Source organism: Chiloscyllium plagiosum, unplaced genomic scaffold, assembly GCF_037043375.1.
Source record: "Chiloscyllium plagiosum isolate Xiang-an unplaced genomic scaffold, Cpla_swu_hap1 HiC_scaffold_6, whole genome shotgun sequence".
Taxonomy (NCBI): Eukaryota; Metazoa; Chordata; class Chondrichthyes; order Orectolobiformes; family Hemiscylliidae; genus Chiloscyllium; species Chiloscyllium plagiosum.
In genome coordinates this window covers 72,236,659-72,253,475 of record NW_028270144.1, presented here as the reverse complement: position 1 = coordinate 72,253,475, position 16,817 = coordinate 72,236,659, and the positions used below count along the sequence as shown (strand labels likewise).

The following is a 16,817-nucleotide window of genomic DNA, read 5'->3' as shown; positions in this document are numbered from 1 at the left end:
GAAATAAGCTAACACAGTGGCTACCACCCAGAAACCACAATTAAATAGAGGGAATCTGCACAGTGGTTTATGGTGCTAGATATAAGTATTGGATTTTGGGCAATCCCCTTGTCCAAGGAGTGTCAGTATAAATTTGCATTTACCTTTTAGGGACAACAATATACGTGGACAGCTTTGACACAGGGATTTCACAATTCTCTGTTAATATTTCATCAATGGTTCAGCAATGGGTTGTGGGATTTTTCTCGGCCAGACTCCCAGGTACAGGATGTTAATGATTTGCTTCAGCAAACAGGATCAATATCAGTTCCTGAATGAATCACTGCAATTGCTAAAGGAGCTCAGGTTAAAAGTGAATCCGATAAAGGCTGAAATAATGAAAAAGCAGAGAATGAATTACTTCTGGAGTGGTGTTAACACCAGGAGAAAGAGAAGATAGACAAACAAAGAATTGAAACAGTGATTAGACTTCACATTCCCACAGATGTGCTGGGATTAAGATCGTTTTTGGGCTTGACTGGGTATTTTAGAGACCATATTGGCTTTTACCACTAATGATGTTACTAAAGAAAAATGCCCCATGGGAATGGAAGGCAGAACACAGGCAAGCAATAGCAGCTTTGAACAGGGCTTGACATGTGCTCCTGCCATAAAAACCCCAAATCCAGCGGAACCAACCTCCGTGGAGGTGGCTGCAACCGGGTTCATAATATTGCCAGTATTATTGCAAAACGCGCATGGTCAGTGAGACCAGTGGCCTATGTCTCATGCATACTCATGCCAGTAGACCATGGCATGTGAAAGGCACTTCCTGCTCGTGTTATGGGCGGTACAAAAGGGTTCAGAAAAGATTTACAAGGATGTTGCCAGGGTTGGAGGATCTGAGCTACAGGAAGAGGCTAAACAGGCTGGGGCTGCTTTCCCTGGAGCGTCGGAGGCTGAGGGGTGACCTTATACAGGTTTACAAAATTATGAGGGGCATGGATAGGATAAATAGACAAAGTCTTTTCCCTGGGGTCAGGGAGTCCAGAACTAGAGGGCATAGGTTTAGGGTGAGAGGGGAAAGATATAAAAGAGACCTAAGGGGCAACTTTTTCACGCAGAGGGTGCTTTGTGTATGGAATGAGCTGCCAGAGGATGTGGTGGAGGCTGGTACAATTGCAACATTTAAGAGGCATTTGGATGGGTATATGAACAGGAAAGGTTTGGAGGGATATGGGCCAGGTGCTGGCAGGTGGGGCTAGATTGGATTGGGATATCTGGTCGGCATGGACGCGTTGGACCGAAGGGTCTGTTTCCAAGCTGTACATCTCTATGACTCTATAACATTTTACCTACATTGTAGGGTTGAACCTGTTGACAATCTTGACAGAAGATACACCCAATCAGATGCTGCTGGATGGACGTACTAATGCTGACACAGTGAGCCAAAACAGAATCGCCATATGGACACTGTTATTACAGGGGAGAAACACAAGAGGTAAAAATGGTTAAAAATACTACCATGTTAACAGATAATTTAATTTACCAGGGACACCCCATGAGTATCAGATGGTGATAACAAGTGATTCCAAGAGGCCATTTGTATCAAAACAAAAAGAAGCGAGTACTCAAAACAAGAGACAGATAGAGACAGAAATAGGAGAACAGCAAGGGAATGCCAAATCACCCTTTGTTGATGGCTGGTCATCAGGATGGAGAATGGAGAACTGGTCGTGGTATCTATATCGAAGATGAACAAGAACAAGAAGTCAATAGTATAGTATAGCCCTCAAGCTGCTGTGAATGCTCAAGCAGCTGAGTTGGCAGCAGTGGCAAATATCGTGAACCACCCAAATAAACTCCCCCTCCAGAATCAACTGTCTCTTCAGATAGCATGTGCGTGTGCAACAATCTGACGCAATACTGTACCCCTGTAGGAGGCAAAAGGCCTTGTGTCAGCATATGGGGAGGTCCTACCATCCACCTCATGGCTGAGGTACATCTTTGAAATGGTGAAAGGGCAAGAACATGGAGTGATGAAAGTAAAAGCTTATTCTAAGTTATCACCAGAATGAAATAGAATGGCAGATGAATCATCCAAAAAAAGGATAATAACTGGAGAAGAATGGCAGCTGTAAATCAAGGAAACAGGGAAAGAAAGTGAAAGAAATGGCCTCAATTGACTTAGCAGGAGAACAAAGAAAAGATAAAGAATTATAAAAAGAATTGGGAGGGAAGGAGTCAGAGGAATATAAGGTTCAAAAAGGCCGACACATAAAAGAGGGTGTGGTACTGTGTAAAGAGAAATTTGTAGAACCAGAAAGAGAAAGGGATCAGATGATTTATTGGTACCATGACATATATGGATGCCAAGAGTTGGAAAGCACCTTGGAGAGTTTGAAGGAGGTATATTAGTGGCCATGGTGAAAGGAGACGTGGAATATTATGTGAAAAATTGTCTGATATGTTCCCAAAACAACCCTGACAAAAATGTGAAGAACAGAGTCCTTAGATACACAAGGCTAGTAGAGGGGCCCTGGACAAATCTACAAACTGGCTTTGCTTGTCCCTTACCCCCAACTACAGAAAGTTATAAGTATATCCTGGTGAGAGTAGATACCTTCACCAAATCGCAAGAGGTGTTTCCCACTCGAATCAATACTGCTAAGATTGCAGTGAAGATCCCTGTTACAAAAAGCTTTTACTCGTTATGGTTTACCAAGGAGTATTGAACCAGATCAAGGGGTGTATTTTACAGTACAGGTGATGTAGAATGGCATGACACTGGTAGGGATAAAACAATGTTTCCACATACCCTATAGGCCCCAATCCAGTGGGATAGTCGAAAGGATGAAACAAACTTTGAAGTTTGTTGGCCAAAATGGTGCAGCAGCACCAGGCCACTTGATTAATGGTGCTTCCTTTTGTCTGGATGATAATAAAAAGCACTGTAGCTTCCTGGACAGGATTTACCCCTTATAGGTTGATGACAGGTTGAGAGATGTGTGGCTTGGAGCCACTGCTAAGATTAGACTTATCTGAGCTAGAAGTAAAAGGAATAATGAAAAATAAGTACAACAGCGCATTGAGGGTGTGAGATAAAGCAGATTATATGGTCTCAAATTATCTGGGAAGGAAGAAACAACAAAGTAAGGCCTACTTTGACTCCAAGGCAAAGCCAAAAGAGGTGCAGGTGGGGCAACAGGTAATGACGACTGCAGGTGCTGGAGATTAGAGTCGAGAGTGTGGTGCTGGAAAAGCACAGCAGGTCAGGTAGCATCTGGGGAGCAGGAAACTCGATGGTTCGGGCAAAATTCCTGCTCTTCCAGCAACACCTTCTCTACAGGTACTGATGCCTATACATCAAACAACATTCTTCCTGACCCCTCGCTTTGCAGGACCATATGAAGTGATAGATAAACCAAGTTCATCAGTATACAAGTACTAACAATGCCTAACAAGAGTGGCTAGTATCATATTAACCAGCTACAAACATTTGTAGGGGACAGGATAATTATCATCATTTACACATGACGTTGGAAGAATGTGATGCCCCAGAATTAGGAAACTTAGAGTTGGACTGGTTTCGGAACGTAAAACATGGCATCGTGGGAACAGAGCAACCTGAACAAAATGTATATCCGGCAAGTGCACTGTTATCTCCCAACCCCCTTAAGATTCAGATGGACCCTTCAGGCTCACCAATGCAAATGAAAATGAAGGGAAAAGAAAAAGGGGAACATAATGGATAAAAGTTCTATGCCTCATCCAAAATGGGTGAGGGGAAGGAATGGAAGGCTAGAAGCAACCCTTGATGTACATAAATTGGCTGATGGGGCGAGGAGATTAGTGCTCTAAATAGAATAACAAACATCGAATAAACTGTAAGCAAGAGCAGAAACTATGCTTGTTTTGCAGGAAACTAAGACAACGCGGTAAAATAAAGGAAGAGACAAACATGGGAGAATCAATTGTCATAGTCATCTTCCTTGGAATTGCGATTAGTGTAACCATGGAATCTTGGGAACAGCCAGCTGACGGACTTGTATTGTGGAAGGAAAGGGATGGCGATTGTTGAGTGCAAACATAAAAACTTAAGTGTTCAAACAAATGTCATGTGTTGGGACGAGATGTGAGTCTTTCTATCAAGTTTTGGGATCCACTCCTTTCTTCAGGCAATGGCTCTGTCAGACTAAAAGATGGTGATACCTTTTACATGGTCTGAGACAAGAGTAAGCCTCAAGGATTGAAAACCTAAGTATTTAACAGCTCAGTTGAGTGGTTTAGAGTAGAGTTTAAGCCCACACTTAACACAAAGCCAAATGTATCCAAAAAGGATGGGGACAATTTGCTTAGGGCCAGATACTTGTATATTGTACAGAGATAGCCCACTAACTATCACCTAGTGCGACTGCCTGGAACTACCTCAGAGCCACAGTGTAGCAGATCTCAGAGAGGTACAAGGGGAGTAGGGTTAGTATTAGAAGAAGCAGAAGAGATAATTAATCTCATACCAGGATATGGAGACTTACAGGTAGCGTTTAGCCTGGTGGATATACAGGTGTTGTCTTGGTGCAATAGAACAACATTGAAGACAACTTAATCATGGTGAATTTATATCAAAAAGAAAAAGGAGGAAGAGAGGATTGATAAAGTTAGCAGGACTAGGCTATGTGTCAGGTGTAACAACTTTTGAAACCCTTGACATAGCAGAATTAGAGGCTCTGTTAAATTCCCTCCAGGAAAAGATGAGGATAATAGTTGGCCAGGACTACCAGGATCAAGAAAAGACGGGTAGGATTGGATTGCAAGCAGCACAGGTAGCCCTGAGCACCATCAAAATGTTGAGACGCCTTCAAGATGTTTGTTAAAAGTTAAGAACTGGGAAGACTGACAACTAGATTATAGGCAAGGTGGCTCACGAGGCAACATGCAGTAATAAAGCACAATTGTTCATATTTTAGCTGGCTCCTGTCTACATTAAGCACAAATATGTTGATTATTAGATGCTCATAGAGTTCCAGAATAGGTGTCAGAGGAGCATTTGAGAGTATGGGTGGTAGAGGAGATGCACCAAATCAACTCAGAAGCCTCACTCTGAAACCAGGTCTTAAGCACCTGTGATGATAATAAGGTCAGCTCAACATTGGTGTGGTGCTTGTTATACTCCAGCATGGGGGCAATCTGACACACTCACAAATGTGAGTTCATAATGTGTGTAAATACCATAAAGGAACTTCAATATCATTAGGTAACCCACCAACCCATGCTATTGTTCTAGAAGGATCCAAAGGGGGCTGAATTTGTCCTAGTGCCATCAAGGGGAAACCACTGGGCATGTCCAGAAGAAATGATCGAAGAAGGACTAACTCAGTGTGGATTTGCCTCCTATGAGAACTGCTTATTGTCTATCCTGCTGGTGAACAAACAAGCTTTTCTTAATATGTCTTGGTGGGAGACACCTTCAATGTTGCCATGGGTGCCTCAGGATATCAAAAGGAAGGGCATGGTGTACCCTAGATGGACTAAATGTGACAAACAGCAATATCTCTTCTGACTTAACCATTCTGTTTAAGTCAGAACCCATTGAGAAACTAAGCATAACTCTATCCATCCACCTAAATGATGCAGACAAAGATTTTTGGCAGTTTATAGCTACGGAACTTCCATCTATACCACACTTCACCGCAGGCTGGCTGTAGGTCATTTTTGAGGCAAAGGAAATTATCCATAAATGGGCCATGGATGAGAAGGAGATTAAAACTCACACAAAACAGGCAGATAGAAACTTGCATCTCCAAGTTCCTGGAGTAAAATTTGGAATTGAGGACTGAACACACATCCATTCATGGATCAGAATTGTGTCTCACGTGATTGTTGTGCTGCTATTTTCTATAATTGTGATAGTCTTATTTTGTTTGTTAAAAGTTAAGAACTGGGAAGACTGACAATAGAGATGGGTCTTGGATATCAAAAAGATAGCTCATATGGAAGAGGGCTTGTAATGGCTGCTTACTATAGAGTAGGAATAATCTAGATGTAGCTAATTGATCATGTTTCTTACTATTCATTCATTTGCATTGATATTTTGTGTAACTTGCAAGGTGTGGAAAGCGTATAACATTGTATTTGCCACAGAACAAAAGGAAAATGTGAAAGATATTGTAAATTGCTTTGTAATGTTGTCAGACTTATGACTGTGTTTTTGATAAGTACAATGATATAAATGGCATTTCAAATAAAACAAATGAAGTACTGCTTTGTTGAGAATGCATCAGTGTAAGGGAGGTAATGCTCACCACTCCCTGAAGGTGCCCTGGAGGATATAGCAAACCCAGTAGGAATGATCCTCAGATAAATATTTGAATCAAATGTGGGGCGAGAAGTTGGATAAGGCTGAAGTTAACAGGAACTGATATGCGCCTTTGCAAATGGGCTGTTATATGAATGGAATTACACTGAGTCATTCAGGTCTGCTAATAACTAAGATTGGAGGAAATTAGTAATTGCTGTCTCCACCAAATAAGGAGGAACCATTTAGGACTGGTGATGTGCACAGACAATTCCAAAGAAGGCTTACACTTGGCACAGAGACCTGTGCAGAAAGAGCACATGGAGATCCTTGATTTTCAGCAGGACTTAGGAGAATAACACTGCAGGAGGTACCCTATGTCAGGAGGCATGGTGAAGACATTGAGAAGATTCCAGCTTGGCCAGCTGCCACCTCTCCCCAGTAGATATTCCCTCTGGTTCTATGTTTGGCTTCGTTACAGAACTCATGTTAGTGAAGGACAGTGGTTGAGGTATCACTGGTAGCTAAAAGCATGTGTTATTCATTAAAGTACTTAATAAATTAATTAAGCTTTGTAGAGCTGTCTTTTCTGTATCTTCATCAACATATCTCCTGTTATCTCTTAGAGACGTGCAGCATACCAATCCTGTCACTACTCTATTTTGTTGCACGATACAACACAATCTAGTAACTCATTCAATACATCCCTGGCATTCATGGACTCAACCAGAATGCCAGCTGACCCTCACATACCAGAGACTGCTGCCAGTCTCTCGTTCACCTTTTGCTGATACCTTCTTGTGAATTAGTATCATGCAAAATGTAAAAGCAATTCAAAAGGATGATAGCACAAACTGATTGGTTAGACCGGCCAGGAAAGATAAGTTGAGGCTTCTTCTCTAGAAAAGGCTGATAGGTGGCCTTAAAAATAGAAAAAACGATTGATCAATTAGACATAGAGAAATGGTCGTGCAATTGAATTGCCTAATGTATTCCTCGGGGGCAGGTTATGTCATGGATCCTCTAAGCATGTGAGATCATGCAATCTCCCCTCCGGCTCTCCTGCACCATTCATGTCTTTAGCACTCCCTCCATTAATCTAGATCCCTCTGTCTGGAGACGTGCTCATTTTGCAAACTTTTTCATTGCAGAATCTTTTTGTTGGGCTTCCTTTAAAAGGCAGCTGCGTTTAACAAAGAGCTGTCTGTCTGTATTTGTGGTCAGCACTGAAACCTCAAACACAATCTACTGTATCCAGAATGCAGATGCAGAGCTGAAAAGATAGAGCAGCTATAGAGGTACAGGGACTTACATAAAAATCATTCAGGGAAGTTGGGTAAATTAATTTTCAGTCTTACCCAAACTGACGTGATCTGCTTGGCCATGCCATGAATCCTTGGCTGGTACACCCATTACGTTCTGAGGAAGGGTCACCGGAGCTGAAACTTTAACTGGGATTCCTTTTCTCAGATGCTGCGAGAAATGCTGAGCTTTTCCAGCAACTTCTGTTTTTGTTTCTGATTTACAACATCTGCAGTTCTTTCAGTTTCCACTTGTCAATTTGTCCAAAGCAAGAAATATAAACGTATCACGCATAAATCCAATGGAGGATTTATCACCCAGCTAGTGATAAGAATGTGAAATGCAGTACCACAGGGTATAGTTGAAGGAATAGTGGAAATATATTTAAGGAAGGAAGGAAATAAACAATGTGATGGCATAGGTTAAAAAGATGAGATGAGGTTTATGTGGTGTATAAGTGCCAGCAAACTCAAGTTGGACCAACTGGGTTGCTTGTCAATTGAATCAAATTTATTTAGCAATTATAGATAAATCTGGGACATACATGTGTAGTTGCAAGTTTATGAGATCATAAGAACATAAGAAATGGGAAGGTAAGTATATCTTTTAGATCCTTGAACCTGCTCCATCATTCAATGCAATCATGACTTGATCTTTTTTCTACCTCAACTTCACATTTCTGTTCCCCCTACCACGTGTTGCCTTAAGAGATCAAACGCATTCAATCTCAGTCTGGAATATATTCACTGAAGGAGCATTCACAACCCTCTAGAGCAGTAAATTCTAAAGGGGCAGAACCCCCGATTGAAGAAATTGCTGTTCATTTCAGTCCTAATTACACGACTGAGTCTTTACCCTAAAGCTGTGCCATTAAGCTTTAGACTCCCCATCAGGGAGACCAAGGTACACACCCTCACTAGCCCCTTCAGAATCGTCTTTCAATGAAATCACATGCTATTATCCAAACTCCAGAAAATTCAGACCCAATTTACTCAGCCTCACAACTTAAGACAACTCTCACATCCCTGGAAGCAATCTAGGAAGGCTTTGCTGTACTGCCTCCAAGCAAAATATATTCTTTTCCAGATAATGGCCAAAACATCACAGACAATTCAACCAAAACTTCCCCATTCTGCATTCCAATTTCCATATAGCAAAGGAAAGGCTTACTATTCCTGTCTGCTAACTTTATGAGTTTCTTGTATGAATACTTCCAAGTTTCTCTTAACAGAACAAGTTTAAGCATAGGAAGCTAGAAAGACAAATATGTATTCATCCTTGCCATTCAAAATGAACAACTGACATGTTATCAGCACAGGAGAAAGTGAGAACTGGAGATCAGAGTCAAAAAGTGTGGCACTGGAAAAGCACAGGCAGTAAGGCAGCATTTGAGGAGCAGGAGAATCGATGTTTTGGGCATAAGCCCTTCCTGATAAAGGGCTTATGCCCGACAAATCAACTCTCCTGCTCCTCGGATGCTGCCTGACCTGCTGTGCTTTCTCAGCACCATACTTTTTTACTCTGGTGTTATCAGCTCAAACAGGTGAAAGCATACTCATCTGGAAATGTCTACTGGTAGAGATGGCAATTTACCAGAAAGATTGTGATAGGAATGTGCCGTTCCCTCCAAACAGATTTTGAACATGTCAAATTTATATTGTCTTCTATTTTTATTTTCCAGTGTCAGTATAAACAAATTAGGAATATGATGTGTTTTCTCAACCAGCTGCATGCCTTTTTTCTGCATTAGGCTCATGGTGACTTAAACATACAAGTTCTAGACCTAACGGGATGCAATCATTAAGGAAAGTCCTGAGTAGGGTGTCCCAGAGCTCAGAATTAGGATGACTATGGTTTCTAACATGCATCATTGATTTGGATTTTGAAACTTAATACAAATCAGCTACATTTGCAGATGATAAAAAAAATTACAGTGCATTGTAAAATTTAATGAGTCAATATAATGCTGACAAGATATGTGAACTGACCAAATAATGGCTGATGAAAATTTGTATGAATAAGTGTGAAATATTATAAATAGAATAGAAACATAACTCCATTATAATGATGATAAAATAGTTAAGAATAAATTTGCATCGGTCTAATCATCTTATTAGACACAATGCTCAATAAGTCCTTCCAATGCAGAGTAGACATTCATTAACGATGGCAAGTGAACGTTGTACAATGTAACCAAAACAGTAAAATTAAAGTCAGAGGAAGCTCCAAAAATTAATTGCTTTTCTTAAAGCACATGTTGATTTCTGTGCTGCATCCAATTCTGGATGTGGAGAATGAGAGAGATGGTGAAGTTGGAGGTAGTACAGGGCAGGTAGGGTTAGGATTATCATTGATGACCCCTGTGTCAGAGTCTTAGTTATAAGCTGCTATTACTGAGCAACCTTCCCGCTCCCTAGCTTACACAACACAGCATGCCAGAAGTGCTGAAATATCCTGAAAGTTAGCTTACTTTGCAGTATTACATAATATTAGCTCAGAGTAACATAGGCATATGCAACACTCAAAGAACAGTACCCCCTCTACACTAGTTACACTGTTTGCCTCCATACAAAAAGCTAGATAGAATGAAATAAATCCATTTCATTATACATTTACTTATACGTGATACTTATGTGTAATTTTGAAATATTTAACAATTGAGTAAAATGGAACAGATGTAAATAAGTCTTAATGAGGATGATCCAATTTATACTTCTTTCTCTGATCTAATTTTAAATAATTGTCATTTTCCCATAATTCAATCTGTCATGGAGTCATACAGCATAGAAACAGAGCCTTAAGTCCGACTCATCCATGCCAACCAGGTTTCCTAAACTGAACTTGTCCCATTTGCCTGCATTTGGCCCATTTCCCTCTAAAGCTTTCCTATTCATATACCCATCCAGATGCCTTTTAAATGTTGCAATTGTACCCATCTCCACCACTTCCTCTGGAAGCTCATTCCATACATGTACCACCTTCCGTATGAAAAGGTTGCCCCTGAAAGCTTTCTCCTCTCACCTTAAACCTATTGCCTCTAGATTTGGATTCCTCTAGCTTGCAAAAAGACTTTAGCTATTCACCTTATCTATGCCCTTCATGATTGTATAAATCTCTAGTATAATATAAATACTGTGTAGTATTATATTAGATCAACATTTTGTTTTTCATCTTTATTTTTGGTCAATGGACTGACACAGAAATAAAATTAAAATGAAGATGTTTTAAAAGAAAGTACTAGTCAGTACTTTTTGTTCAGTGACCAGCATTTACAATAGAAGGAATTAAATTTCTTCATCTTACCCTGACCAGGAAGATCATCTCTGCCAGAAATGAACAGTTTGTAGCCATACTTTTCTTCAAGGGTCTCTGGCAAAGTGTGGAGAGCAAAGTGGTTTGCATTACAGTTATCAAGAGATCCTTCATTCACATATCTTGGATAGATGACATATGCATCAAACATCTTACCATCTGTATAATCAAAGAAAAATATGTAATTGTAACGATACTAATTGATAATAAATAATTTGCTTGTACTGATTAAAGATGGTGCATTTATTTTTCAACAAAATGTAATTTGAAATTGTAAGTGTGCAATGCTCTAATGCTGTAATCTGAAATTTACACTACAAGACTAAATAATCTTTGTTGTCTTAACCTCATTCAATGTTAGCAATTGGTTGATGAGAGTAATAGAAACAGAGTGATTTATAGATTCATAAATCCATACAGCACAGAAAAACATCAAGACTGCACAGTCATAACTACTACTAAAATTGTGTTAATCCCAATTTCCTCTCTTGTCTCATATCCTTGAATGTTATGATTTTTGAAGTACTCATCCAAATATTTTTAAAGGTTTCCAGCCTCCACTACCTTCTCAGGCAGTACATTCCAGATTCCCACCATCCACTGAGTGAAAAGGTTCTTTTCCCAAATCCCCTCTGAATCTCCTTACTCTAAATCTATGCTCCCTCGTGTTTGACCCCTCAACCAAGGGGAATAGCTGCTCTCTATTCACCCTGTTCATGCCCTTCATAATCCTATACACCTCAATCATGTTCCCCCTCCATCTCCTCTGCTGTAAAAAGAATAATCCAAGCCCATCTAGACTCTCCTTATAGCTAAATTTCTCCATCAAAGGCAACATCCTGGTGAAGGGTCGAGAGTGTGTTGCTGGAAAAGTACAGCCGGTCAGGCAGCATCTGAGGAGCAGGAAAATCAATGTTTCGGACATAAGCCCTGCATCAGGAATGAAGCTTGTGGGTCGGGGCTGAGAGACAAATGGGAGGGGGGTGGGATTGGCGAGACGTAGCTGTAGGTGAATGAAAGTGAGGGAGAAGGTGAGTGGTCAGAGAGGGCAGTGATGGACGGGTCAGGAAGTCAGTGCCAAGTTGGAGGCTTGGGACTGGGATAATGTGTGGGGGAGGAGAAATGAGGATGCTGTTGAAATCCACATTTATCCCATGTGGTTGCAGGGTCCCAAGGCAGAATATAAGGCGTTCTTCCTCCAGGCATCGGTTGGTAACGGTTTGGTGGTGGAGGAGGCCCAGGACCTGCATGTCCTTGACGGAGTGGGGGGGGGGAGTTGAAGTGTTCAGCCATGGGGCAGTGAGGCTGATGGATGCAGGTGTCCCAGAGATATTCTCTGAAACAATCCGCAAGAAGACGTCCTGTCTCCCTGATGTAAAGGAGACCACACTGGTGTAGATGACATTGGTAGAGGTACAGGTAAATTTCTGATGGATGTGGAAGGATCCTTTGGGGTCATGGTTGGAGGTTTTGCACTTACTGTGGTGGCAGGGAACAGTACCAGGAGTGGGGTTTCAGCTGGTGGGGGGGGGGGCGGGCATGACCTGACGAGGGAGTCACTTTCTCCTAACATCCTGGTGAAGTTCCTCTGTACTCCCTCTCATGTTATTAGATCTTTCCTGTAGTGAGGTGACCAGAACTGCACACAGTACTCCAGCTGACCAATGCTCCATACAACTCCACCTTCTTCTCTTGTACTCTGTGCCACAACTGATGAAAGCAAGTGTCACATATGCCCTTTTAACTATCCTATTCAAATGCTTTGCTGACTTCAGGGATCTGTGAATAATTACCGCAAGATCCCACTGTTCCTCTAAAGAGGGTCCCTGTACTGACCCTTGTGGTACAGTGCTGGAACTGACTTCCAGTAACTCAAACTGCCTTCTCCATTACTTTTTGTATCCTATTATCCAGTGTCCTGCCATTCATTAAGTACTCCCTCATTGTGTTTCTTCTTTCAAAGTGCATCACCTCACACTTACCAGGGTTAAATACCATCTGCTACTTGTCTGCTCATCTGACCAACCCATCTAAATCTTCCTGTAACATGCAACCATCTTCTTCTCTATTAACCACGCTACCAAATTAGTGTTGTATGCAAATTTGCTGAATATTCCTCTCACATTTTCATCTGTATTATTTATGTATTTAACAAACAATAAGTGTCCCTGTACTGATTCTTGTGGTACAGTGCTAGACACTGGTTTCCAGTCACTCAAACTGCCTTCTACCATTACCCTTTATGTCCTGATTTGGAGATGCCGGTGTTGGACTGGGGTGTACAAAGTTAAAATTCACACAACACCAGGTTATAGTCCAACAGGTTTAATTGGAAGCATACTAGCTTTCAGAGCAACGCTACTTCATAAGGTGATAGTGGAGGGCTCGATCGTAACACAGAATTTATAGCAAATATTTACAGTGTGATGTAACTAAAATTATACATTGAAAAATTGATTGTCTGTTAAGTCTTTCATCTGTTAGAATACAGTTTCACTTCTTTCATGTGTAAATCACAAAATCTTTTTTTAAAAAGTTGCATTCTCGGGTTAGCTGTTAACAATGGTGATAGCTAGACAATATGTTGAAGGTGTTAGCCCCCTGTGTTCTCTGTCTATGCCATGATGTTTAGATTGATTCTAATCTAAAACATGAGATAACAGAGTTTTACATAAATTCATGCAGTTTTTGAGCTCAGAGTTCTCCATGAATGCATGCAGTTTTTGAGCAAAATACAATGTAACCCTGCAAGTACAAATTCACCCCACAAAATATATGTGTACATGTGGGTCTTTGTCTGTCTGTGTGTGTGTGTCTGTTTGCGTTGGGGATTGTGAGTGTGAGGAAGTGTGTGTGTGTGTGTGTATAGTGAGTGCAGAGTGTCTTAAGTCTGTGAGGAGATGCATGAGTGTGTGTGTCTGTAAAGGTGTGTGTGAGTGTCTGTGTGCGTGTCTGTGTGTGTGTGCGTGTGTGTATAGGAGTATCTCTGTGTGTGTGTATAGTGCAATGGTGGTCACCTGTAATGTGACATGAACCCAAGGTCCCGGTTGAGGCCCTCCTTATGGGTACCGAACTTAGCTATCAGCCTCTGCGCGGCCACTTTTCGCTGCTGCCTGTCCCGAAGTCCACCTTGGAGATGGTCACCCGAAGGTCCGAGGCTGAATGTCCTGGACCATTGAAGTGTTCCCCAACTGGGAGGGAACCTTCCTATCTGTTGATTGTTGTGCGGTGCCCATTCATCCGTTGTCGTAGCCTTTGCTCGGTTTCCCCAATGTACCATGCCTCCGGGCATCCTTGCCTGCAACGTATAAGATAGACAATGTTGGCTGAGTCACATGAGTATCTGCCATGTACAAGGTGGGAGGTGGCCCCACGTGTAATGGTGGTATCTATGTCCACACTCTGACAAGTCTTGCAGCGTCCACCGTGACAGGGTTGTATGGAGTTGTCCTGAGAGCCGGGCAGTTTGCTACGAACAATGATCTGTTTGAGGTTTCGCGGTTGTTTAAAGGCAAGTAGTGGAGGTGTGGGGAAGGTCTTAGTGAGGTGCTCATCCTCATTGATAATGTGTTGCAGGTCACGAAGAACATGGCGTAATTTTTCAGCTCCTGGGAAATACTGAACAGTCAGTTGCAGCACGTGTCTGTCTCCTGAGGAGTTCATTACGGTTCCTTGCTGTGGCACATCGGAACTGGCGGACGATGAGTTGGGCATCGTACCCCGTTCTTGTGAGGGCATCCTTGAGTACTTCCAGGTGTCCGTCACGTTCCTCCTCATCTGAGCAGATCCGGTGTATGCGTAGGGCTTGTCCATAGGGAATGGCTGTTTTAATATGTTTTGGGTGGAAGCTGGAGAAATGTAGCATTGTGAGGTTGTCTGTGGGTTTGCAGTAGAGTGTGGTGCTGAGGTGTCCATCCTTGATGGAGACGCATGTGTCCAAGAATGAAACAGATAGTCGAGAGTAGTCCATGGTGAGTTTGATAGTGGGATGAAACTTGTTGATGTCACTGTTTAGTTTTACCAGTGATTCCTCGCCATGGGTCCAGAGGAAGAAAATGTCGTCAGTGTACCTGGTGTACAATGTTGGTTGGAGATCCTGCATAGAGAAGAAGTCTTGTTTGAATCTGTGCATAAAAATGTTGGCATATTGGGGTGCAAATTTGGTCCCCGTAGCTGTTCCATTTGTCTGGATGAAGAACTAGTTGTCAAAGGTGAAGACGTCGTGGTCAAGGATAAAGCGGATGAGTTGTAGGATGGTGTTTGAGACTGGCAGTTGTTGGTGTTGAGTACTGTGGCTGTTACCGCAATGCCATCATTATGGGGGAAGCTGGTGTAGAGTGCGGAAACGTCCATTGTGACGAGGAATGTTCCCGGTTTGAGTGGTTCGTGGGTGCTGTGTTTCTGTAAGAAATCCGTAGTGTTCCGTGAGTGCTGAGTTTCTGTAAGAAATCCGTAGTACAACCCCCAACCCAGACAGACACACACACACAGACAGACAAAGACCCACATGCACACATATATTTTGTGGGGTGAATTTGTACCTGCAGGGTTACATTGTACTTTGCTCAAAAACTGCATGCATTCATGGAGAACTCTGAGCTCAAAAACTGCATGAATTTATGTAAAACTCTGTTATCTCACGTTTTAGATTAGAATCAATCTAAACATCATGGCATAGACAGAGAACTCAGGGGCCAACACCTTCAACATATTGTCTAGCTATCACCATTGTTAACAGCTAACTCGAGAATGCAACTTTTTAAAAAGAAGGTTTTGTGATTTACACATGAAAGAAGTGAAACTATCACTGCATTCTAACAGATGAAAGGCTTAACAGACAATCAATTTTTCAATGTATAATTTCAGTTACATCACACTGTAAATTTTTGCTATAAATTCTGTGTTATGATCGAGCCCTCCACTATCACCTGATGAAGGAGCGTCGCTCCGAAAGCTAGTGTGCTTCCAATTAAACCTGTTGGACTATAACCTGGTGTTGTGTGATTTTTAACCTTTATGTCCTATTATCCTATGATCCATCTCACCAGGATTCCCTCATTTCCAGGTGCTTTAACCTTTTTAATCAGTCTCCCATGTAGGACATTGTCAAAACTTTTCCTAAAATCCATATAAACAACATCAACTGAACTTCCCTCATCCACACATTTGATCACATTTTCAAAAGATCACAAATGTATTTGACAAAGCCATGCTGACTATCCTTAATTAACCCATGCCTTTGAAAGTGAGTATTAATTCACTCCTTCAGACTCTTCTCCAATAATTTCCCTACCACTGACATGAGACTCACTAGTCTATAATTGCCTGGTCCACCCCTCTTAATAAGTGGAATCACATTAGCCACCCTCCAGTCCTCTGGCACATCCCCCTGTCACCAGAGAGGAATTAAAAGTTTGTGTCAGAGTCCCTGCCATTTCCTGCCTCACCTCCACAGCAGCCTGGAATGCAATCCAACCAGGCTAGGGGATTCATCCAGCCTGACAGACCACCCAGTACCTCCCCATTTCCTATGTCAAACTGTGCAAGTTCCACACAGTCTCTTTTCCTGAAATCCATACCTGCATTCTCCTTTTCCAGAGTGAAGACTAATGAGAAGGATTCAATCAACTCCCGTCCAATATTTTCTGCAATCTCACACACAAGTTGCCCTCTTGGTCCCTAATGGTCCCTATTCTTCCCCTGGTTAACCTCTTCATTTTAATATATTTATTAAATAGCTTAGGATTCTCCCTAATCCTGTTCACAAGTTCTTTATCATGCCCCTTTTTGCTCATCTAATTGTTTTCTTAAGTTCTCTCCTGCACTTCTTGTATTCCTCTGGGGCTGCAGCTGAATTGTGCTCTTTGGACTTGATAAAAGCCCTACTGTTCTTCTTTATCTAATCCTGAATTGTCCTAAATATCCAGGG

The 16,817-nt window shown here is 41.7% G+C and overlaps 1 protein-coding gene across 1 annotated transcript in view; it reads right to left on the bottom strand.

The window, feature by feature from the left end:
• The window catches only part of LOC122550649 (interleukin-1 receptor type 1-like), a 63,502-nt gene that overhangs the window by 5,799 nt on the left and 40,886 nt on the right, over positions 1 to 16,817 (bottom strand). Inside the window, exon 8 of the mRNA XM_043691721.2 lies at positions 10,880 to 11,047. Coding sequence (XP_043547656.2) covers positions 10,880 to 11,047 — 168 coding nt within the window. The remainder of the gene's footprint in view (positions 1 to 10,879; positions 11,048 to 16,817) is intronic.